We start from the raw sequence: 23,095 nt of genomic DNA, 5'->3' as shown, positions 1-23,095 counted from the left end.
GTGGTTTGCTACTAGTACCTTGCTAGAAGAGACAGGTTAACTGTGGAGAACACCACTGAACATGAAAATCCCGTCTATCCCAAGGTCAAATAAACAACTCAAGCAAATTCAAAGTATATTTGCTGTACCAGTGTAACCATTCACCTTCTAAAAGCTAGGGAGTCTTGCTGGAATAGGCATTTCAGGGAGGAGACCTGTTGGAGGCTGAGACAAGTAGGAGACACATTTCTCATCTTGGCTTGGGAATGAGGTGATTTAAAAAAAAAAAAAAAAGTGGAGAGAGGATACACCTCTAAGATTCAGGAGGATAATATATTCAAGACAGCAGAGAAGTAATGACAGAATGAAGTTTAGATTTCACCTTCTTCCTTATTCCGTTATTAAAGAAATGGTGAGCCTTCATACCAGAAATATAGGGAGGATAACTGCTTTTGAAAAAAAGAAATAAAATCAGGAAACATGTAATGGTCAGCCAGGTCCTTTGTGTTTTCTTGCCACAAGCAGGGCAAACTTTGAGTTCAAGCTCTTGTTCTGTAAAAATAAAGTAAAGTATATTGGAAAAGTATGGGAAGATGAAAGGGAACAACCGGAGAGAATCAGTAATAGCTTAGGGTGTCAGAACCCCAAATTGCACAGCCATTTGTAGATACGCACGAATTTATGTTCAGCTTGAGGAATTTGACTTGGGCAGGAGAAAAATCAGACTTGCCCTGGAGCAAGGAAACCCGGACTTGTTGCAGGAAATCATGCTTAATGTCATCCTCTCCAGCTTGTCTTGGAGACCAGCGTATGGTACAAAAACCGCACACAGTGGGGGATGTTCTGTTATTGTCTAGTTCACATTTAACTACATGAAATGTGTCCAGTGCTCTTGAAAATTTCACTCATTGTGACTATTTAAAGGTTGGACTGGATGATCATCTTAGAGGTCTTTTCCAACCTAAAGGGTTCTGCAATTCTGTGATATCTTGGTGAAGGAACGTGCTGTCTGTAAAATGCACAGAGCTCTGTAAGGGGAGACAGAAAGCGCAGTCAGGTGGAAAGAAGGAGCACTAGGCATAAGCAGTCAGACAGAGGAAAGTAAGTCTGGTTAAAAATCCCTTTTCAATTAAATTAGAAATGTTACAGGCCTTGGTGTGGTCCGAAGGGACAGATGAAATTCATATTCAGAAACACTTTTTTGTAGAATTCTTTGTAAGGGTGAAGCGTGAGTAGGGTAAAAATGTACAAGCTTTAAAGCTTTGCAAGAAATAGTTGGAAAAAAATTGAAATAGTGGTAGGGAATAATGTTTGCTGTTGTTTAGCTGTCATCAGTAATTCCATTTAAAAAGTGGTCTCTCCAGGGTGTGGTATCTTTTGAAAGAAAAGCAAACCCTGAAGAAGACTGCATGATATGATTTATAACATGCCTTACCGTCAAGGCTTTCTCTGAATGATCACAGTAACACTTGGTATGTGTAGGTCTGAATCCTTCGTTCAGGCTGTAGATAGCACAATGCATCATCAGACCCTCATTTACACTTCATTCTGCTGCAGAAAATGCTGAGTGTTAGGATAGTTTGCTTGAAGGATGCTACTGTGTTGCATTTGAATTGCACTATTCTACTTAACCATGTTTTCTGGGCAGGATGTCTTTTTAGATATACATAAAAGCACCTGAGTGATGTACGCATACAATGGCATCTTGAGGCTAGCAGTGTTTCCTGGCTGAGGCTCTATCAGAGGAAGGCTTGGCTTTTGCAACTACTTATATATAGGATTACAGGAAATTTCCATGTCCCGTGAGTACTAAGGCTTTTTTTAGGTACTATCAGGAAGCATCCACTTTACTTAACCATCTCCTGCATTGTAATTATTGTAATTTATGGATCAACTTTTATCATTTCATTAAGTTTCCTTTCGGGGCTGAGGCTTCCCTGCAGCGTGGCAGAATGTGCCAATTCATGCCAAGAAGAATTACAGAACCACCCAGAGGAAGGCAGAGTAGGAAAGATTCTGTGCTTCTTGCAGCAATCAAGAATTTCTCTGGGTGACATAACGTTATCTGGAGTTGGAAGCTCATTTAAAGCTGTGTTTATCATCATAGCTCAGAAGGCACTAAAAGCATACCATGGTGAAATACAGACATCAGTGGGCAGCTCCAGACATGCACTGAAGATTGGAGTTGTGTCAAAGTCACAAGCAACTTCCATGAAAACTAAAGCTAAAAATCTGATCGAATAGAGAGTTTTGTGTCTTTTTTTTTTAAGCTATCACCTAATATTGCTTTCATGTGGGTGGTAGCCAAGTCTAGTGTTTGTCCTTATGATGGCCACTATCTGACTGGTTGCTTGTTGCCCATGGTTGCTAGTTTTCTTTAGTAATGAATAAAGTACAAGTCCCTAAGACTTCAGTTGTGCAGATTTAAATACTATATCCTTCTTTATAGGTTCAGTAGCATTCAATATTCTAGACAGTCAGGACTTGCATAAAATATCCCTTCCAAGTCGGGATATTGTAAGATTCTATATTTTTTGGGTAGTCCTTTGGGAACCCAGGAGTTGGATCCTTGTGGGTCCCTTCCAACTTGGGATGTTCCGTGATTTTCCTTTGGATTGCTAAGACAGATTAATAGCCATTTTAATAGTGTTGGAGTTCTTTAACAGACGTTAGAAAGCATGTCACTAAGTGCATTTATGCTCTTTGGTGTCCTTGGCCCACAAGCAAGTGATGGGATCAGTATGCTTTTTCTGAGTTGTTGGTATGCGGTGGTTTGGGGGAAGGCAAATGTGATACCAGCTCTTATCTGTTTTGGTTTTCCTGATGGGTAAATGGTATTCTGTAGTTGTGTGTCCTTCTTATTAGACATTGGCAGCCTCTGCAGCGAGCTGTTTGCGACCTGAGATCTGTACTTCAGTGAAAATGAACCGCAAGGCAAATTAACAGGTCAAGCCGAGCCAATCCACGGGAACAGGGCAGAGTCAGCTATAAGCTGTAAGCTCATTTTGCAGTTGTCTTAGGAGTGATGCACGCATACCTCATGGGTAAGAGTTTGAAGGAGAATTAAATGCTGTAACTGAAAGGCTCACATTTTTCTAAGATTACTGTAGGGCTTAATTAGATGGGGTAATAAAAAGATCACTTGCAGTTTAAAGCCAGTTCATGTCTATTATTCCATACCAGAGCAGTGAATCAAGATGTTCTGATTTATGTCAGCTAAGTAGGACTTATTGGTCCTTTTCTTGACAAAGTTTATTACAAGTTCTCCAATTCCTACCTCAAGATCTGTGCTTCATCAGTGGTGCCCTCTCGGTCCTAAGAAGATTTGTCATTTAAGGAACGCTGCAGTCTTTTCTGACAGTGTTTGTACTAGTTTTTTGAGAGGTGAAAAGTCTCTCATGTGGCCATTATCTAGCTCTGCTGACTCTGAACATCACCTTCCATCTGTCTGCCCTCACCGCTGTTGCGCTCAGACCCCACCTGGGCAGCACTTGTAACAAAAAATGTGGTTTGTTTTTAGAGCATTCTGTCTCTCTGTGCACTTCTTCATCCTCTCAAAACAGGGAGAATGTTTGGCTTGCAGCTAACTGATATGTTACTAGTAAATATAAGCTGTCTATCAAAAAAAAAAAGCTTTCAGAAAGAGCCTTGTAAACCAATTCTTGAGAGCTTCCAAATCATGAAGGGAAAAACTGATCTGTAAAGCTCACTTTTATTTTATAAAAATGAAAATGATTTTCAGTCATGAGTAAGAATTCATCCTTTACGTTCTCTTCTGTCTTTCCAACCAAAAAGGAATGAAAATCATTCTCCATTTTCAGTTGCAATCCCTCTTCTTTTCTTAGTAATGACGGAGTAAATAACTGAACTGAAGGGGCTCTAGTACCTGTGAACAGATGCCACATTAAATAGATCGAGAGTAGGAGAAAAAGCTCAATACATATAGAGTTGTGTTTATTTAATGAAAGGCGTATTGAGTTACTGAGATTCCCTCTAGACCTTTCGTGTCTGCTGATGTTATGTTGCTGCTGAGAGACTGGTCCTCACTCAGTCGAATGACTTGTTGAAAGGCTTGAAACAGTTGATTTTCTCAAAGACTGGTTACTGGTGGAGACTTTGGAAGGAAACGAGAGACTGCTCTGTTCAACATACAAAGTAGTTATCTAGGGAAAAAATAAAAAAAAAAAAAAAAGCTGCTTAGGGTGGATAGCAGGTTAAGAGACTGCTGGTAATACTAGGACTAGGTAACACTAGCATGCTGGCTGCAAAGAGTTGAAACCAGCCTCCTGTTACTACATGACAGATCAGATACATGGCAAATGGAAGTTAGTGTACATAAATGGGAAATCAATGCCCAGACACTCGTGAACATAGTTGGGGCGGGAGGCACATGGAAATGTCATTTATTGAGATCTTGACAGTTAGGGAACACTTAGGGAATCAAATCTCCCAAGCGGCATATCTGGTTGCTGTCTGGATGGTTACGGAAGTTTCCCTTACGAGGACTCTCGTCAGTCAGTAGTGTCTTAGCTGCCTCAAGTGAGACTCCCAGAACCCCTGTTTAGCTCAATTTTAACGGTGGAGCTAGTCCATGATCCTACATGAGTACTCCAGCATATGCATGGTCCATAGCTGTTGATTATCTGTGCACAAAACATCTCCCATTTTAACTATGTACAAAACCGCTGTCCCTGCAGCTGCAGGAACAATATCTGCTGTGTATTTACAATTATCTATGTGCCATTTGGTCAATTCTGGACAGAAACTGCCTGGGTAGTCTCTGAAAGGGGCCGGGTTTTCCATTCAGGTTGTTAATTGACTCATTAAAACTTATGAATTGATCTGTGCAAAGGGGGAGCTGCCTGCAGGACTCTTCAATATAGTCCAAAATTCCCACCTGGAGAACTCCTGCACTAATTAGTGTAAGTGCAGGCAGTTTGATTTCAGTCAGTCACTTTTTTTGAAGTTGATCTGTTGTCCCAGATCGATCCATTATCTCATCTATGCAGATGGCTAGCTGGGGACTTGGTAGACTCCCCAGGGGATTAATAACTAAGTGTACTGGGTGTTGCACGTGGGCACAACTGTGCTACCCAACTGCACTGCAGTTATACCTATAGGACTAGTTTGGATTTTCCTGTACTGTGGAATGAAATCTTTTTGTTCTGTTCTTCATAAAATAAAACCCAGGGTTTACTCTCATTTCTCACTTAATTTTTTTTCAGCTATGTGTTATTGTGATCATTGGTCCCTGGGCATTTGGCCCATCATAATGTAGTCCAGAATAAAAATATTGTAAGATTTTAGATGCAGTCCTTTTAAAGCTAACGTCATTATTTTTTTAAATTTTTATATGAGTGACTGAGATTTTCTATTATGTGTCTTTTGGTGAGTGAGCCTGCAGTGCCACAGCTGTTATTTTGTAAGTGGCCTGGTGGAACAGAATGACTTAAATAAGAAATTGAAGGAAAGATAAGTGTAGAGAATGTGGCAGAATTAAACAGCAAGGGATATTACAATGAGCAAATATTTACAGCCCACCTTACTTGTAGCTGCGGTGTTCTCTTTGTAGTGCAGTGTCTATTCCTTGCTTCTCGGGTCATCTATTCTATTACATGCACAATCTTTATGAGGTCTCGCAGATTATAACAGCACACATCTCTTGGGAATAATTATGCTTCCTTTTATTCTCTGGAATGAATTACTGTGATCTAAATAGCCATGAGGGGGTATAGGTTGTAGGTTTTTAAGCATATGTGATGTTCACAAAGTAAATGAAGAAATAGTGGTATCTAATTTTTTTAATTGGTGCTATTTAACAATGAATAAAGGACTAACTAGGACAGAATAGTTCCCTTGTAGATATTTTGTCAACTTATGTACTAAGAAATGTAAAAGCTACTCTGGAACAAGAGCCATCTTATCTGTGGTACAAAAGGCTGAGCAGAATTCAGTTCCTCAGAATCCCTTATAAAGAATCTCCAGTTATAGATGTGCTGCCTGGATTTAGCACTGCCTTACAAGCGTGCAAGCTGACACGCGGCTTAATGGTTTTAAAGAAGCCTCTTACATGTAGTTTGTGAGAGTCCTAAATAGAGCATTATGGACTAAGCCCATGGAGGAAATACACATGAATGGTACTAGTCTTCTGTAGTTTTCTGAGTACGTTCTAACCACAATCATCATACTATCAGAACTGCATTTTTAATCTCTTTAACGATAAGTATCAAGGGAGGTTACAAGAGAATAAAACTGTCTAAAACACGCTGAACTTTAGAGTGGGAAATACTGCTTTTTGGCCATATGTCAGAATGCATTATAATTCTTGTTTAAAGTAAGTCTTAGCTTTGTCATGGTACAGCCAGAGGATACAACACTGATCACAGCTTAAATCTTATGAGTAAGATATGGATTACACACTTGAGCATTTCAGGATTAAGGCCTTCACTTAGTCTGCTGTGCGTTTCACCTGTTATCTGCATGTAGATGGTGTCTGCGTTCCTTACAATCTCAGAAAATTACTTGATTTAGTCTTAGGAGTATCTGAGCACTGAGGCTGGGAGTGCCAGAAAAGAAAACTGTCAGGCGAGGAGCAAAGCTTAGAAGAGAGGAGGCGTGCTGGGGTGCCTGCAAAAGGCTCCTGCCAGCATGCTCAAGACAGCTGGTGCTGGTGGCCTGAGCAGGACACAGACTTTCTCGTCCGGCCCCTCAAGCTCTGCCCTCATATATTTGTCAGCTTATTTGCTGTATTAAAAGCTCACGAGGACTGTAAGGTCTAACTTGAGGTTAGAGTCATCTACGAGTTCTGCAAGAGGGAGGCAGGGGAGAGCAGTGCAGTAGGGAGTATTCTGGTGATTCCTTCTAGTTATTTAAGAAGGAAGAACTTACTTCCCCATTTGGGGAAGGCTGTCAAAATGGGCTCCAAATGCAGGCTTATTTGAGAAGGTGAAGTGGTGCCTTGGTTACACTGTAACGGAGCAGAAGCAGGCTGAACAGTAGAAGAATCTTCTGTTTTACTCTACAACCACAAAACGTGATGCCCCAGCTGGAAATAAATTGAGGCACGACAAGTTCAAATTACAGATAAGGTATGAATTTGTAACAATGGAAGCAATCTCTGAACAGTGTAGATGATATACATATACATACACATTTAACACAAAATAATGTTTTACTTGAAAATCTTTATATTCAAAGACCTTTCTAAAACTTACGTTCTGTTTTGTCTGTGAGTTATTGAGCTTGATAAAGAAATTACTGGCTTTTCATTTTGTAGTTTGTACTATGTTAAAGGCAGTCATTTTATATATCTTTTGACGTTGCATTTATGAATATTCAATGTTAGCCCAATCACGGTCCCAGCCGCATCATTTTTCAAAGATGATAGAAGTAAGCTTGAATTGTGTCATTCCTGATAGTCTTATGGTTTTGTCTTCTGCCCTCCAACTTAGAGCATCATACCACACGCCACAGGTTGGTGTGAGAGTGAGCTTTTGTAGTGATTCTAGTATTGCAGAATTAGTTCTTTCCAGTGCCCACTTTAGCCTCTTGGAATGATGTCTTTTTTTTTTTTTAATCCTTAATGACTTAATTCTCTTAATTTTTTTATTGGATTTTTTTTCCTGATTCTCTGTCTCAATCCTGTGTACAATTCATCTCAGTCTTTGAGGTGAGGGGAGTTTATAACTAAGGGGACCTGTGGGACTGGAGTTTCCTCCCATCTCAGCACCTCTCCTCTGGAAGAATATTGATTGTTTACCATTTAAGACAGATTGTTCAGTCAAGCTCTAAGAATAATACTAGAGTGTTGTACCCCCAGTATTTTAAATAATGCTTGTACTTATTTTATGTATTAGAGTATAACTTTCCTGAACACAAAACTAGCTGAATAGAACACGTTTATTATAACATTTTTCTTTTTCTTTGAATGTGTGTGAAAAAAATATACTTAATAAGATGTATTGCTTCGTATAGAAAATGAAAGGTTCTAAATATGTGTTTCTGTTTTTACAGGCTAAAGCATATCTAAAGATAGCTATGGAAATAGTAAGACGACTGCCAGTACCTCCAGCTTGAAGTGTTTATCACAAACTAACCAGCAAAGCGATCTTTTGGTGTGACTAACACCAGAGTCCTGCTACTTAATTCTGTGGACACCAGTCTTTATGAAAGAGCTTTTCTGGGAATTAATTTATCAGAGTTTAAATTATGATTGTGATATTTACTGGTTTCCAAATCATTATTTGGCCATGTCCAAATGGATTCAAGTATGCAGAAGATGATAGACGATACGTAACTGCTGGATTGTAACGTCATCGAGCAAGAAGGGACAAAGTACATCTTTCTGATGTGCCCTGTTTTAAGGTCAGGAATGAAAAACAGCCTCTCCAGCCAAGCAGAATGAGGAGAAGGATGTCAAGATATAAGACCTACTTAAAAAGTGACATTTGCAATGCTATAATTTCTGTAAATTTTCGTTGAGCTTTTTTCTTGCTTAACCACCAAGCTGACCTTAACCTGTGCAAAATTTTAAGTAGAAAATTCAGTTATGTAATTGCAGTACATGTTTGCATTCATCTTTAAATAAATAAAAGATAGATCTGCATATACTCTGAAGAATTCTTATGATGGATCATGAAAAAATTCATTCGTTATTGGATAATGTTCGATCATGAAGTAATTCAGTTTACTGGGTAATGGATGACACGACCCTTAGGCTTATTTCTTGACTGCTTTGCATTATAATGGACCCAGACAGAAGACAAGGTAACTGAGGTCTTTGCTGAAAATGCCACAGCTCAGTTTGCCAGGGGATGCGAACATTCAAGATACATTAAATTCATGATTGCATATTCCTCTTACAATGCAGCAACTTGGAATTTAAGTGTAAAGATACAGTTCTGAAGCAAAGAAAACTTTGGTCATCAAACTGCACAGCCTTCTGGTTTTCTTTTTTTACTGCCTTATATTCTGTGATCTTTATTTTTGTGTTGGTGTGTTGAAGTAAAAGAATATGCCTTCAGGGAATGAGTTCCCATTCACAGTCAGATGTTTGAGCTGACATTTAGGCTTTTTCATCTACACAGTAAAGTATACGCATCCTAAACATACATCTTAACCATACAGGGAGCTTAACCATACTAAGGAGTTCTGCTATTGATCTCTGTGGGACCAAGATTTTTCCCTGTAGTCCAAATAATTATTCATACATTTTGAATTAGTTGTTTTTCCTTACTGAAGCGATACAAGATAAAAAGTTGGTATCCATTTACATTAGGAACATTAAAATTGTATTACCCAGAATTTAGATGGGAAAGGTAGGCCTAAATTATGGGTTGAATTTCAAGCTTAGTTGATTTTGCAAATACGTAAGTTATGTACTCCTAAGCCTTATCGTATCTTATTTTTTCTTCAAGTCTGTTTCTATACATGTACATGAGCCTTCCCTTCTGTGCACTGTCCCGTGGGATCACATATTGGTGTTTTGTTTTTTCAGTAGCATGTTAGCCCAGGCCTGTAGAGTTGACACAAATACTCAGATCCTTTCAGTTGTTGAATAGATTTTACAAAAATTAAAGGTGGCTCAATGATCTGGTTTTTATTTTATTGATAACATTGTTTTTTTTACTGAGTTTTCCTGTACATATTTTTTTCTGCTTTAGCTATTGTAATAGTTGATATTTATGTCTACAATTAATCCTGTGGTGGCTTCGGAATAGTAGAATCAAAATTTTCAGTGGGAAGAATGGGAAAAAGATCATCTTCTGAACCTCACTAAAAAAGTTTGTGAGTGTCTCTGACACCTAATTCATGTTGAGCGTGGGTGAACAATGAGCATACAGATACAAGGTTGGTTGTTTTTCCTTTATCTCATTATTTCTTGGGTAGTTGATGGTTGAAATTTGCTTTAAATGTCCTTTTTTAACTCATTTTTACTTTTTTTCCTCCTGTAATGAAGCATTTGCTGTGTTGAATCTTTCACCTGTAGAATTATTTTACTGCATTTTTATCAGTGAAAGAGGTTGTGATTAAATATGATCATAATTCGCTTCTAGCCCAATCTGAAAATTCATATTTAACATTTTTGTGGAAGGATTGCACAATATAACAGGTGAAAGGTGATTTATTGATTAAAAATTGTTGGTCACTTAAAATATACTTAATTGTACAAAGGATCATCAGACTTAATAGGACGTTTTTGCATTTAAGGGTAACAATGTTCAAACCAAATTTAAAACAAGAATGTATTTGCTTTACTTTCCCCATTCTCGTGGGTGAAAAAGCATGTTTTCCAGTCCTGCTCCTGCAAAGGAATTGAAGGCCACTGACAGGATGTTATTGCTACCTAATGTTACAGAAACACATATTTTGTAAGTATGGAGTGCACTGTTGAATATTAATGACTTCTCATTTTATACTAGATCATAAAATCTCTGATACTCGTTACTGGATGGGAGGGTGCCTCAGTCAGAGGCTGAGCAGGAGACACTGGCATTTAACCACACGTTAATAAATACAGGTCGTAGCCTTGACACACAGTGGTGTTTGCTCTTTTCGGCTCCAATATTTTACTTTCATCTCTGTGATATTTCCTAGTGTACTGCTACGTTTTTTTTGGTGAAAGTGCTAATCCTGGCAATAGGACCCATCTTTCCTAAACTGCATGGTTAGGTGCTCTTTGCTCAGGAGCAGCGGAGACTGTTTTGCAATATTACTGTGATCATGAGTTACCAGCACGGAATTACCCAAGTCTGCAGTGCCGTAAATTGCAACTACACACTGCAGACCTCCTGGAGAGGTATGGGGACGGAGGGGACCGTCTGTCCCTGCCGCCTCCTCTATGTGCAAGGTTCCCCAGGCCGCCTTGCAGCACTGCCCTAGCTGCGTGAGGGGGCTGCAGTTGGTTCTTTGCTGTTCAATGCACAGCTCTTTGGGTAGCGAACACGGTTGTTTGCAGATAATTCCTGTTGTTTCTTGGGTGGGGAGTCTATAGGTTGTCTCTTAATAGAGTGCATTTCCTGGCTTTCAGAAATTACACTTTTGCTGAAGTTGAAGCTCAAAGCAGAGATAAAACTGTTCGGCAAAGTGTTTTGCTATGAAATTTCCACTGCTACGTTCAGATCGCTGTCAGCTGTTTAGCCACGAAGCCCATGGTTTGTGCATTCCTTCAACTGGTAAATTTCTCCTCACAATAGCAACAACACTTTTCAATTGTTCTTTGAAGTTATGAGAGGAAGGTAGTTTACAAATCAATTTTTTCTCATCCAATTTGAGTTTGAACTACAATGCATTTTAGTTGCTGTGATTGATAATTATGGGGACGAAATTAGGAAGAGAAGCAGCTATCTTCAGTGTAGTAACAAAACAAAAAGTAATTCTGAACTGGCTTCAAATTAGACTCACTTGGATCCAGTACGGCAGGTGATTTCCCCCATAATATCCTTCCCTGAGTGAGTATGGTTCCCATCTGAACCCACTCCAGCTCCCTGTTGGGTTTTCCTGCTGGTGCTGCTATTGGCGCTGGTTAGAGCAGGCTTTGGTCTGATGGCCAGCATCGTTCTGGTTGTTGCTGGGCCCCGTACTGTACACCGCAGGCTGCAACAAAGGGGAGATAAAAGGGAAGGAAGAAGGTTGTTGTGCCAGTGGGAATATCTCCAGGTTCCCAGAAGACCCTTCCTTACTAACACCGGGCTTGCCAAGGGGGAGAATACGTGTGGGAGAGAAGCGGCAGGAGAACAACACCAAAGGAGAAGCCTCTGTTGCTTAGGTGAAAGATTAGAAAGCAGAATTGATTTGCAAAGGCACCTATGGTGCTGTGCAATGAGATAAAGGGGATTTAGGTGCTCCAGCTGTGTGGAGCTTCTGTAATAGCAACCGCGGCCCTAGGACTGGCATGTGAGCTCCTGACTTGGTGGCTTGGGTACTCCTTTAACAAAGGGAGCCAGGCACTGCTCCCATCTCTCCAGATATCCTTGGTGTAGGTGGGATCTCCATGCTTACATGTCCACAGGGATTGCACTGAGGGCACAAAAACGTGTCTCGTGCCTGGCTTTGGCTGAGCTCCTAAACTTAGGAGAGCTCCTCAGGCATCTGGCTTAGTCTTCCCTAAGGACAAGCAAGGAGCATGCATCACTTCCGATAAAACAGTACTGCTTGTAGAAGAAATAAGGAACCGAGTCCTAATCACAGCTGACACTTTTATCTTAATGACTTGGGCTGGACTCTGATCCTTGCTTGCAGCATTGCTGATGAATTTTACTGAATGAGTCTGTGAACAACACGCCCAGCCCGTCCTTAGGGTGACTTCTGGCACTGCAGCTGCTCACAGGCTGGAGGAAAGGTGGCGACGTTCTGCTTTTGGTTTTGGTACCTGTGCATCAGCTGAGCTTCTCACAGCCGCGTCTGGGCCTGTGTTGTTGCCATTACTCGTATCTAGCAGGAGTGCTTCCTGCTGGAGATGGGTAGGCAGAGCGGCTCCTGCCTGAGGACACGTGACAATAAGATGAATCTGAATTGCTGATTTAATTTCAGAACTGGCTTATAACGAGAAGACTTATTCCTTATAATGGGGATTATTTTTTATTTTGGTAGCATATCAGCGAGGGCACCAGCATGTCAGACACATATCAGGGAAACAAAGCAAAAGAAAAAAAATGATTCAAAAAGTAACTTTCAGCCTAAGTTTAAGAACTATCTTTTTTTGTGGGTTCTGTTTTACATTATAAATATATTAAGTCTGAAAGAAAGTGTATACAAAGGTCTGTATTTTTCCATTATCTTTGCATATGCAGTGAGGCTTTCTCTTCAGTGTGAAGAGGACAGGCACGGCTTGTCATTCCTCATGCACCTATGGCTCTGTTTCTCTGTTTATATGAGTCTGGATCTGAATACCCACTTTAATCAATGCAAATAAATGACTTCTCCTAGGGACTACGTGAGCCTTCAAACAAGCTAATGGGGAGAACATCTGTTGTCCTTTAATATTGTTTGGAGGACTCACAGATTTATTTGAAGTGCTTTCACTCGTACCACTGGGATTTTCTAAAACTTGTGTTATTTCCTGTGGTCCAGGGGTTGCTTCGTCTTTTCCAAGAGACAGACAGAAGACTTCTCACACTTGCCTACCCCACGTACGCTTTCTGCTACTAAGTAAAGGTCTATTTTAAGAATACAACCTTCTGATTATTTTTGATAGTGTTAGTTTATTAATAATAACCTTTTTTATGGCATTAGACTACTTTCCCCTTTTTCCTTTAAAGGATTTCCTTTTCAAATTAACATTGAAGAAATACTATAACATAATTTTAAGGCCCCAGTTGTCTGCTATTTGGTTGAAATAAAGCATGAAAAACTTATTAAGCCAAGCCTACACACTGCAGATATGGAGTGTTCCTCAAGCATGTGAATGTTACAAACATTTTTACATTAAGTGAAACTGTTAAAATGAACCAAAGTTGAAGAGCCTGAACACTTTCTTGCTCCGCAGTGAGCATTTTGACGGGGGTGTGAGACCTGTTTTGTAGGGTGTTCAGACAGGCCGGGCCGAGCTGTGTTGTTTTATCTGCTGGATCAGGAAGTGTCTGCGTGCCTCCTTCTCGAGGAGGGATTTCCATACAAACAGCCTTTGTCTCTGCTTCCTTGAGGCCTCTAATTAATTTCGTTCTAGATTGGGCCAGAGAGGATTTGGGTTCACACTCACCACTTCCTCTTGCCAGATAATGGGACCCAATGGCTATTTTGGAGAGTTACTTTTTAAAACGAGCCTTAAAAGACTGGGAAAATGTGCCTTGTAAGCATCTAGGCTTTGAAAACTCAGTCTAATAAAACCGCGTTTATTTGTGAGTGTCAGCACTGCTGCCATCTCTTTTGTAAAGCCTTGCTATCCTAAGCTTTTAGAAAACCTGTGAATTTGTGGCTTGTTTGCGCTTTTTTTATCAATGCATGTTTTACAGACGCATTCCTTATTTAACGTAGATACTGCTGCTTCGCTTCTGGCTTAATTTCTCTACGATGTAAATAAAACTTTTTCTGAAGCAGATTTCCTTGACTGTAGGTAACACATCGAGACGGCTCTTACTCTACAGAAAGAAGTGATGGCACCGAATGCGGAAGATGCTGAATGCCATCTGCCCTCTTGGGTTGATATAGGAAATTGTAATCACTGTCTGTGTATGCTGTTGGTTTTGTTACCCCGATGGGAAATACAGTCTCACTAATAGAGAATGAAACTGCTGATGAAGTGCCTTTTAATTATTAAGAAGTGGTAGTTCATGAATGTTGAAGACAATACACATCAGAGGTCTTTAAATGAAGTATTCCTATTTTACACTTTTTAAAGTTCAGCTTTTAAGGCAGACAAGTGTAGTAGTGAAGACGTTTGGACAAACTCTGCTGATGCCGTGGATTGCTTTCCAGTCCTGAGCAGTTCTGCCATGTTCACAAAGAACGACTCACACAGCGTCAGTGTCTGTGTACAAGATGCTGTACATGAGTTTGCAATAGCGGATGGTAAGGGGGAAAAGTGATGAAGTGGCAGTGTTCGCCTGGAATGACCTCGTGCCAGGAAGCAATAGGAGTTGGTTTGGCACAGCAAAAATACGCGCAGAATTAGGTTTTTAGTGAAGGCAGATGGGTCAGGGCAAAGCAGGGGATGCCTTATTAGCTTGTAAGTGTGACTGGCGTATGAAAGGAAATGTTTATACTGTCAGGAAAAAAAAAAAAAAGAGAAAGTAACTGTTCTACTTCTGACAGAAATGTACAGATAGGGAATATGTGACCTGGAATGCCCGGCACCCCAGGGACCTATTGATCCTGGTGCTTCGGAAATGTGGCGGGACAGAATAATCGGATCACTGCAGGTCATGGGGAATCCTGATCTGTGGCACTACTTTTTCATGGTAATGAAGCTACAGAAATGTGTATTTATTACAAGGCAACAGTTAAAATAACATTTACCATAAAATGTCACTTGAGAAATTAGACCAAAATAAATTAACCTGAAATTTCCTCTATTCCAACCCATTTTTTGTCAGCGCTATACAAAGTGTTTCTTGTTTCCTTTTTCAGCAGTTTACTGCTGTTGGTTGGTAAGATAAAAATAATTATGTACAGGGGCTCCTAGAGAGGATTGCATGCTTTGAGTTGACATTGTATAATTTTCTTCCAAATAGAACGATGAACAGTAGGGCTGTTCCCTATTCTCTGTTTTGTGTTGGGGACCTGCGATAAGAAAAGATCCCCGCTGACTGTCATTTTGGGTAGTTGGGTGGAACTCCTGTAACCAGTCATATCTTGACAGTACAAACACACAACCCTTACAAAGCTTTTTTTTTTTTTTTTCCTTCATGAATGTCTTCATTAACCTTATCTTCCTTGGCATGGGAACAATATCAAACTGGCAGATAAAATGCCAAGGGCACGTGAGAGGCACAAGTTAATTGTCACAGCCAAGGACAGAAAACCTATCTGCTGAGCCCAGCTGCTAGTGCAGCGTGTGCGGGCACCGGTACTGCGGCAGCCAGCAGCGCTAAAGTGGTGCCACCGAGGTTTCACCTCCTTAGGTGGCTCCCGGGCTAGTTCTGTGATTTCATCTGGAGAAAGTTACACCCTGCAGCGGCAGCATTAAACCTTTAGACTTTATGGTCCTGTTTCCCTCACACAGGAAATGACTCACTCAAGTATTTATTCTTCGTGTTGTGATCGATTCTTCCCCGAAAAGTAGGAATCTATTTGCTTTCTGATGTATCAGTGCTTCTTATCAGACTGTGCCATATCCGTGTGCCAGGGTTGGCGCTGGTCACTATTTTATTAGTAGTTTGCGGGTGTTGTGTCTGTGGGAGCCCAGGTGCTGTGTAACGCTCAGGAGCCCTGCTCTCCCCTTGCACCTGACAGGTGTCACGGCCTGCGATCGCTGCTTTGATTTGCTTCCCTTAGAAGTAGTGCTGTGGTATTTGTAGTCAGCATTTTGTGGGGCCCTGCGTGGCGGAAGCGTTACCACCGCTCACAAGAAGTGCAGGTCAAAGGCCGCACCAAGAACGGCCCCTCGGCGCTGGCCCCTCAGCGCGGACATCTGTGCCTCGTAATGGCGGCTCCCTGGGAAGAGCCTGCTGGGAGACGGGTGGAAATGGCGGCACTGTCTGCCCGGTGTGGTCTCGAAGGGCTCCTTAGGGCCCTGGGCACCCAGATAAGTGAGGGCCGATAACAGGGTATGAGGAAGTAGACTTCCATATTGTGTTCAAACGTGAAATGGGGAAGGAGGACCTGGAACCTCTGTGCTGTCTCCTGGCCTTTTCACAAGGAAGAGCCCTCCTTTGAAGGGGTGTAAACTATGGGTTTTAAGTCGCATGGTTTTGGTTTTGGTAAACTGTGTCTTTATAAAAAGATAAATGGGGTTTCTGTGCACGTTTCATCCATACCTATGGCTACGTGTTATTTTTCAATTAGGTTGAATATGCACTGATATTCTTGTGTTCTCATACCCTGGTTGCCTGCTAATGCACTGACCACTGATAATTTTAGTGCTACTGCTTACCGCACCGTTTTGTAAAGTAGGTAATTATTCTGCAGTACCTCTTCTGCTTTTCACTGGGGCTCTACTACAAGTTAAAAATAAAAGTAAATGTGATTTGTTTATTAGCTAATTTTATATTTTCAGAAAACCCTTTTCTTAATTCTAACGTCTATTAATCAAGCAATACTTATGAGAAACGTCTTCCCATTTTGCTCTATTGTCCACATTCTTTTGAAAGAGTGTGTTATCCATAATCTCTAAAAAGAACTTTTCTTTTAAGGAAGTGATAGTGTTAACATGTTCAGCTGAAAACCAAGACTCAGAACTGCTGGCAGTACAGTTTTATAGTTTCTGATGGGGCACATGAAATGCATATTTTCTGTAACCTGTGCTCTCCAGCTGAGTACCACTGAAATACAAAATAATTGAGTCTGGCATTCACGGAGGCGAGGAAGTTGTCAACGTAAATGCAAAGAGGGTAATTTGTTGTTTGCATTGTAGCAGAGAGATGGTAAGAAGTTGCCTGCATTTCAAAGCCAAGTGATAAGAGTGGTGATCTCACTGCAAACTAGAAATTTTATGACTTCTAATCTCTGATTCTAAATAATAAGAATTCATTTCACTCCTGTGATGTGTTGTGGGGAACCAGATCATGGTCTCTGTAGGTGGCCAGTTACTGCTTGACAAGTCATGCGGCGGTGAGTTTCCTAGCAATTAATGTCTTCCTCTTTGAGAGGATTATTGCAATTTAAGATCTATTGATTGGCATTGCTGTATACAAACAATTTTATTCAACTGCTGAAATTGCTTTAAAACCCATTCCTGAATGTTGACCTGCAGCAATTTTGTCCCAAAAGACATCTATCTAAGACTCTAATTTGACGGGTGGTCCAAAATAATTGACTGACCTCCAATTTGAGGGGCACACTTTTGCTTATGCATGGGGAGGCATAGATTATAAGGTTGCATTGATTCACCACCCTGTGTAGGAGACCTCGTCCGGGCTCGCTTCAAGCTCGGCTTCTCGTAAGGGAGTTTTGAGCACTGGCACTCTTTTAACAAGCTACAGTGGAAGATATTCTTGTGCAGTAGGGACTCTGCTAGAGCAGAAATACTGTCAAGGCTAATTCATCCTGGAGCGTGTATTAACTGCTCATTACCAGTGTTTGTCATTATGTTTTTTCAGCTGTTGTTTTGATGTAAGCACAGTCAAGTGATCTGACAGCAGTAAATCACACTGCTTTTAGAGGGCTAGGTGCAGTTAAGTGTATTCCCGGCTATTAGGAGTCATCTGCAGCCTAGCATCTCTGGGGCTCAGCGATGGGCTGAGCAAGGGGAACCCCATCTCCTGGAGCCTGCAGGGAGGGCACAGCCCATCCCTGCTGCTTCGCAACTGGAGTCCGCCTGTAACTCCCTCTAGATTCAAATCAAGGTCAGGCTTTGCAGATCGCTTTTAGATTGTGGCCAGCACTGCCTGCCTGTTCCTTGGGACGGGTTAGAAATGTGTGCGTCAGATGTGTAAGATATGGAGGAGGAAGATGGTGACAGTTCTCAAGTATTATTTTTTTTTTCTGACAGTTCAGCATCCGAGCAAAGTCACGGCTCTAAACCTTTCAGCAGCTCTGCGCAAACATTTTTGTGGCATTATGACTACCGTTTCCCAGTCCCTGTGCTCCATCAACAAAGTTGTTTGTTTCTTTAAGTGGCTGTACAAGAATGAACACATAGCTGTTTGTCTCATGATTATCTAATTATCTTTGATACAAATTAAGAGGATTAAAAATTCAGATTATATTTGTCAGAAATTTGCTGAACTGTTTCTTTGCAATTTATCACAAATGTAAACTGCATCTGTAGAGAGGCAGATATGAGAAAAATAAGCACTTATCTCCCTTACTTTCATAAAAATTTTCCCCGCCATAAGTCAGTGATTTTCTTTTCCTTGACTTTTATTTTGTCTTTCATCATTTAGAAAGTAGAACTTCCCTGCTTCTTACCATTTTCTGCTTTCTTTAGACAACCCGATTATTCAACAGGGAACATTGAGCCAGGTCTTACAAGCTCTAAATAGGAAGAGGCTTTGGAGCCAGCAGCAACGTTTTGGGGAAGACTTCAGAATGTGCTAACCCCAGCAGTACGTTCATTTGAGGTAGATGCAGTTATTTCTCTCTTTACCAGAAAATGCCCTTTTTTCCTTGGCTATCTCTTCATGAAAATACCAAGAAACTTAAATTCCTTATTTGTTGCACATTCAGTGCTGCTCCATGCAATATTTTAAAAGAAGCTTTTTTTTCAAGACGTTAACTTATTGTTCTAAAATATGCATACATTTTTCTTTACCTTATCAAAATAGAATTGGTAACATTTAGGCTTCAATTTTCAAAACTGAATGAATTGCAGCTATTTATTTCATAAGGATTGTTATTCCCAATTTTTGTATGTTGTCATTGGTCACTGTTAAAGTTATTTCTTTGCTTCCTATTATGTGCATGAATTTGAAATGCTATGACAAAAATAAGTAGGTGTGCAATTGATTTAGATCTCTTGCTAAATATTTAATGATAGGATATATGCCAGATATAATTGTTTCTAAATTAAACTGTAATTGATTGTGACTGCTTTTGTAATGTTCTCTTCTAAAAGCGCACTATTTATATTTCAGGATATGCTGTAATTTACATTTATAACAATGTTATTTTGATCTAGTTTATGCTAATACTGAGTATTAAAAAAAAGGCAGGGGGGTGAGGGGTGGGTGGAGAAATCCTCCTCTCCCTTTTTAAAGCACAATGGGGTGGCTAGGTAAAGTAACACATGGGTAAGAAATCAGCCTTGCAACCTCTGCTCTTTGTGTCTTGTTTGAGATGGCTTGATCTGATACCTCTGGAGTCTTCCCCTGAAATCTACAAACCAGATAGATTTGTCACAACTGTTATCAGTAGTGGCAAAGAAAATTCTCACTATGTCTTGGTAGATGTCATCTGAAAAATCCACTTTATGTTATATTGCTAAAATAACATACAAGGAGATGGCATAGATCACAGCTTGGATTAGGTCGCTGTCGCCAGGGGGAGGAAACTTGGACTTTAGCCCAATTTTGTAATGTTACAAAAACATACAGGAGGAGTGGAATGACTTCAGTCTCTAACACAACTACCTTAAACTGCACTTAGTACAAAGATATCATTTTCATTTGCATCTAAAACACTTGATGCCTGCATACCTGGAAGGTATAATATTTCTGCAGAAAATACCCACGTACTCCAATTTGGCGTACAAAAGAATGCCTGCTCCAGGGAACAAACAGGTCTGAACTAACTGAATGCCTACGAAGAGATGTAAACCGTACTATCAAAATTATTCAGAAGCTTTTACACTTCAGATTCCTCTGTGTCTATAATTTCAGCATACATTCACCAATAAGGCAATTGTGTAGCTACTTTTATATAAGGACACAACACCTGGTGTGTTTGTGTATGTATTGTGCCTAATAATGCTCCCCCTAAAACCTGTATGCTTTCACAGTTGCTTTACGTCTTCACCTGGCTGTAAAGACCCAAGGTAACTGGCAGTAACGAAGCATTGCTGCTGGCACTGCCTGCACCCGTGTGCAGTGGAAGTTGCTGCTGCGCCTCCCTTTTAGTAACCCTGAGTTTGTTCTGTGGAACAAAATGTACTTCCTAAAGAGCTGTAAGATAAGCGATATCTTCTTCAGCTGTTGTGCTAAAATAACCAAACGAAGGCCCTACCTCAACACTTCTGAAGAATTTGATTTTTCCTGTTCCTTTAGTTCGGAGCACTATTCTTTTCTCCTCATCACCATCCTGATGGTATCTTCCTGAGTGATTGCTCAGTTACTTTTTCTGCTCTACAAGAGATAATACAAGAAGGAAAAAGTTTGTGATTTATTATTGCTTTTACAGAACAATTAAAATACTTTTCCTATTAAAATAGTATTATTTATATTGGATTAAGCTGGCTAGATATGACTCATGTAAGAATGGAAATGCTTTTTTTATGGAAGCTCACAATCATTTGATTTGGAAAATAGTGAGTGGAAATCACTTCTAAAGAGGAAAGGTCCTCTTCAGCATGTAAAAACAAATACTGCCTGCTATTCTTTAAGAACAATAGTTAACTATCCATCACATGTATTTCCAAGTCACTTGGCACAGGCTATTTTCCCCATGCAAACAAACATCTAAAAATGCTTCTGCTTCTGCTCATTAGCATAAACATCTTCAACAACACATTGAAAGTGACTTCTACATCTGGTTGCCTTGTAATTTATTAATAAGCACATGCTGTTTAATAAATTATCTTTTTTTTTTTTTTTTTTTGTAAAAAGCATTGAGAGTTTATGTTTGGGAAATAGTTGTTTTTATTTTTTTTCTTTTTAGACAAGTAGTTGGGTGTTAGTAGTTGGGTGGGGTTTTTTTGTTCTCTTTGTATCTGCTGTAGATATCTATATTTTCTGTCAGTATACCAGGTACTGCACAAAAAAGGAAGCTTTGCAAAGGTCAAGGAGAACACCTTTCACGACAATGAGACAGAGAAATGCAGAACAGGGAACCCAGCCCTGGAAGGTCACACTGATTGTGAATAATTTAAAGAAGCAAAATCTGTGCTCAGTTTTGCCTCATGATTTTGCATGGGAATGGTGGCCTTAGTCTGCAACAGTCCAGCCGTCAAGGTTTTTCTTCTAGCTGTTACTGATTTTATTTTAGATCTGGTTAATTGGAGTTAACTCTTTCAGCATTTGGATTTGTCTTTCAGGGTTGCTTCCTTGGGGCTTGGAGCTTTGATGAGCTAGTTACAATCTCTGTTTCCAAAATGCTTTTATATATATCTCCTTATATGCACGGCGTACCTCCTAGAGAAATTATAATAATTATCAAGCTGGTACATGGTCTGGACACAATAAGCATCAAGCTGGTACAGCTGGTCAAGCCTGTATATGGCCTGTCAGGGTGCCTGGACTTTTGTAGAGTATTGATTTTCCTGCACTATGTGAATTAATGGGAAATTTTAAATCCGGAAGTCTTTTACTGACCTACTGCTTTAAACAATATTGTACAGAGAGCATTATCAAAACAGGGATCTGAGTGATCGACAAAGGAGTTGACTGTGTGAGTGCTTGGTGCCTTTGCAAAGCTGGAACAATTAAAGCTGAGCAAGAAATGACAGGGAAGTGCAAAATGGCTTTTTATCCAAATTGAAACCAGATGATCTAAGAAACCAAGAGGTTCCTCTCCTGTGACAGCTTTCAAATAGCTCTCACAGACTTCAGCTGGCATCAACTGACGCTATAAAGAGAGAATTGTGTCATTGCTGGCCTTTTCTGGCTTTATTTCCAGGGGAAAAAGAGGTCGGAGTGGCTAAAATAAAGTCAGCATACATTTTCAAAAAGGTTAGTATTTTAAAACACCTGTTATGTATTTCTTGATGTGACCTCCGCTTGTAGGCAAACAAAAGCGAAGGTGAGAACAGACAGCCAAGAGCTAATATTGACTCAGTGATCCCAAGTTCAGTACTGCCAAACCTGAATTTGCAAACCATCAGGCTGCACAAAACTCATTATCTGCTTTGGGAGGGTAATAAACAAATAAAAAAGAAACGTTTTTTATTTTCCTACTTTTTTATTGAGATTGTGTTCACAAATTTCTCTCTGCAATTGTGGAGACTAGAACCTTGCTGTTTTGTTTTAATGAATACTAAACTCCCAGAGATGCAGTATACAGGAGAAAAAAATAGGAGTATTTTAATTAAATTGTAAAGTTGGCAAAATTGCATGTTGTGGAAATGCAGGGTGAAAACCCATTGCTATTAAATTATTGCTTAGATACTGACAAAAAGGATTTGTTTTCTGCAGCCCTATTTTAATGCAGTTGCTGTGGCCATTGGCTGAATAAGGCTGTAATCAATGAAAGGCTAATCAATGAAAGAGGAAATCCTGTGGCAGCAAACAGACTGGCTGCAATGCAACAAACTATAAATGTCGAGTGAAATAAGATCTCAAAGAGAGTGACTCTTTGAACGGGTTCACATCTCCTGAGTTAGCTAGACCAAAGTGAAAAAATGAGGGACTCTGCTGGATGCATACACTCTCATGCCCGTTGACATCAGACAGACACAGAAAATTACCCTCCTGGAATGCCATCCCTTGCCATAAACTTCATACTGACTTCTGGGGGAGGCCCAGATCTGTCCTAATGGGCGCAGGTGCTGCAGCAGTAGCAGGCAGCAGCAGGATGGGTGGTTCAGTGCACGGCATCTAACCTCCACCCAGCACCTTGGTGAAATGGCTACTGAGGGATGCGTGCAGTACGTGAACTGCTGTAATTCCTGCTCTTTTTTACCAAGCAGACCACTACTACCAACACTGAGACTGAAGTAAGCTGTGTCTCTGACGCGCCAAGTAAGCTGACTGAGAACTTTCTGTAAAAATAGTGTTTCATGTAAATATATGAAATAAATAAATAAATATTGACTGAATAAAACCCAGCTAATTTACATACTAATTTAAATTTCTCTTCTTTCTCTCTGCCTCCCGTCCTCCCCTCCTTCCTACTGCCTTTTCCCTTTTGTTCCTCCAGTTACCAGTAC

The 23,095-nt window shown here is 40.2% G+C and overlaps 1 protein-coding gene across 8 annotated transcripts in view; it reads left to right on the top strand.

Annotated features, from left to right (window-relative positions):
- NUBPL (NUBP iron-sulfur cluster assembly factor, mitochondrial) overlaps positions 1 to 10,513 on the top strand; it is a 92,250-nt gene extending 81,737 nt beyond the window's left edge. For 6 of the 8 annotated variants that reach the window (XM_080592770.1, XM_080592765.1, XM_080592768.1 and 3 more), the window contains one exon: positions 7,993 to 8,584. In XM_080592770.1, the coding sequence (XP_080448896.1) occupies positions 7,993 to 8,055 (63 nt within the window). In that variant the 3' untranslated portion in view covers positions 8,056 to 8,584. Of the gene's footprint in view, positions 1 to 7,992 lie in introns of all 8 variants that reach the window. The other 2 variants (XM_080592766.1, XM_080592767.1) reach the window with 1 other exon arrangement.
- The last annotated feature ends 12,582 nt before the right edge of the window (positions 10,514 to 23,095 follow it).

The sequence above is a fragment of the Anser brachyrhynchus genome, assembly GCF_964034855.1.
Source record: "Anser brachyrhynchus genome assembly, chromosome: 5".
Classification (NCBI taxonomy): domain Eukaryota; kingdom Metazoa; phylum Chordata; class Aves; order Anseriformes; family Anatidae; genus Anser; species Anser brachyrhynchus.
This window is presented reverse-complemented; position numbering and strand designations above follow the sequence as displayed.